Source organism: Athene cunicularia (genome assembly GCF_003259725.1).
Source record: "Athene cunicularia isolate RWA chromosome 24 unlocalized genomic scaffold, athCun1 chr24_part1, whole genome shotgun sequence".
Classification (NCBI taxonomy): Eukaryota; Metazoa; Chordata; class Aves; order Strigiformes; family Strigidae; genus Athene; species Athene cunicularia.
In genome coordinates, this window is record NW_020799132.1 from 635,438 (window position 1) to 637,863 (window position 2,426).

Genomic DNA, 2,426 nt, shown 5'->3' on the forward strand with positions numbered 1-2,426 from the left:
CCCCCCCCCCCGTGCATGCCTGGCCCCGGAGCATCGCTCCTCCCTGCTCGTGGCAGGGGTGTGTTCCTGGAAGGGCCTCATAGAAACCTCCAGTAAGAAGAAAGTGAGGTTCAGCCTCAGAAACTGAGGTTCTCCTGACCCCAGGAGGAGGAGGAGATGCTTCCCCCCACCCCAACCATCCTCGGCAGCTGCTTAAAATGCCACGGAAATCTCTGTACTGCACGTGTGAGGTGGAGCTGCAGCCTGAAAAGCTGTGCTTCAGAAGGTGGGTTTTTTTTGAAATATTTTGAAGTAAAATACAAGAGGGGCATTCTTCCTTCTCCGTGACTCACTACTTGTGGCTCTGAAAGCGAGAAGACTTAAATGCTGCCTCCCCAGGGCCTGCCCCGAGCAGTCTGCAGCAGAGAGGAAGGCTTGGGGTGAACGGAGGAAGTTATAAACAACTGCATGTCAATGGCCTGGATTTTAATTAATTCCACTTGATTTGAGAGAGGGAGAGGTCAGTTCTCTCTGTCTTTAATTAGTGCTGCCTCTTGCATTGAGATGGGGCAATTTCCCCCTCTGTTCACACCCATCAGCTACGAGGAAGCAGCTCGGTGTCAGCTGAGGTATCGGTGCGCTCCGCGGAGTGACAGGGAGGAGAGGAGCATTTTGGCTCCTCTGCTTTTCCAAGCAGATCGGGATGTTGCTGGGAAAAGTCTGGATGGATGGAGGCTTCACAACAGTAGCAGAGAGTGAAACGTTTATTAAAAGATCTTCATGAGCTTGAGAGGAATGCCTCTGACTCCTGACTTTGAAGTCTGCTTGCATTACAAATGGCTGCAAACTGACCCATTTTACATCTCGAATTCTGTTCTTTAGAAATTTTCATCAGAAATGTCAAGTGTTACTGAATCTTTAGCACTTACCAGACATCAGGCATCTATAAACAGAAGAACATGTGGGCACCCATTCTGAGTACACTGTTGATTGCTCTTTGATGTTTTCCTTTATGACCCAATAAAGCCTTTCCATTTAAATTAAAAAATGCCAACAACCCTGACAATTTTTCATGGAAAATTACAGTTGGAAGAAGGGGACATATGTCACCACAGCCACCTTTTGATCCAGAGGTTTTGCTACAACCAAGGCTGGGACAGTGTTGGCTGTGTGGTGCTGTACGCAACATTAACACCTCACCCAGGCAGGATTTTTGGGGGAGAACTGGACATGCCAGATGTGAGAGGGTACAAAAAGCCAGCCACATTCAGAGCAGAGCCCATTTTGGTGACAGTCTGTGGTTTCTCACTTGCACCCTCCTGACTGTTTTCCTCCCAGCCTCTCCATCGGGAAGGCTGTATGGGGTGATGTGGGGTGAGAGTCTCAGCTCTGCAGAGCTGAAGGTGCTGCCCTACGTGTTTTGGGGCTGTGTGAAGAGCAGCATCAGGCTTGGCCTCCCTTTTTAAAGCAAGGGAGAGCACAGCCTTTGTCCCCAGCCCCATCCTGCCTCACCTTGGAGTAGGTGGCTCCATTGATGACCTCTCCTCTCCTCATCCAGATGATGGAGGCTGCTGGCTTAGCATTGTCCGCGTGGCAGGTCAAGTTGAGAGGGTCTCCTGCTCTCAGGCTGATGATGGGCCCCCCCATAATGACAGGATCATCTGGAGGAACTGCAAGGGAATAGCACAGAGGAGACTGTGTCATTTGCTAGCATTAAACCAATCCTCATGGAGTTACCTGTGGGGTCTGGGCTGCCAGGACCGGACCGTGACCTCTCAAACCTCTGAAACTGGCTTTGACATGGCCATGGCAGCACACAACCTCATCTCACCATGTTTCAGCTGGCTCGTGTGAAAGCTCTGCCCCACATTTGAACTACAGCGGCAGAAACTGGCTGAAGTTTTAGAGGAGACATGGGCCAGGTGGCTGCCTGAGCTTTGCAGTAATATAAAGGTGGTACAGAAATCCCCCAAGGGCTACTAAATACTCAGAAACACCCCTGGCCCAGGATGTCCCTAAGCTGCAAACTGTGGGTCGACGGTGAGTATTTGAAAGAAATATCCCTGCTTGCCGGCCCTGCTCTCCTATTCCTCCCCAGGCAACTATAACTGGCTGTTGCTGGACACAGGATATGGGGCTCAAAGGGGCTTTGGTCTGACCCCTGTTCCTCTGACTGCAAATTGGAAGGTAGGAGAGGGCGATTTGGAGAAGAAGGTCAGGGGATCTGGATTTGGGCTGTTACCTATTGCACTCGTGGGGGAACAGCTTATTATGGGCATCACGAGTGTGGTTTCCAGATGCCTGCCTTTGAAGAGGGCTCCCTCGCCAGCCCTTCGTCACAGAGGGATGGAGGAACCCTTGAGCACTTCCTTGCTTGGCTTTGATTTCCCTGTTGCTTTCACTCATCCTCTGTGCTGCTGTCTTGCTGCACAAAAGGTTGCGAAACT

The 2,426-nt window shown here is 50.9% G+C and overlaps 1 protein-coding gene across 3 annotated transcripts in view; it reads right to left on the reverse strand.

Annotated features, from left to right (window-relative positions):
• Nucleotides 1–2,426, reverse strand: part of KIRREL3 (kirre like nephrin family adhesion molecule 3) — a 327,566-nt gene that overhangs the window by 48,908 nt on the left and 276,232 nt on the right. For all 3 annotated transcript variants that reach the window (XM_026863692.1, XM_026863691.1, XM_026863694.1), the window contains exon 5: nt 1,492–1,649. In XM_026863692.1, coding sequence (XP_026719493.1) covers nt 1,492–1,649 — 158 coding nt within the window. The remainder of the gene's footprint in view (nt 1–1,491; nt 1,650–2,426) is intronic.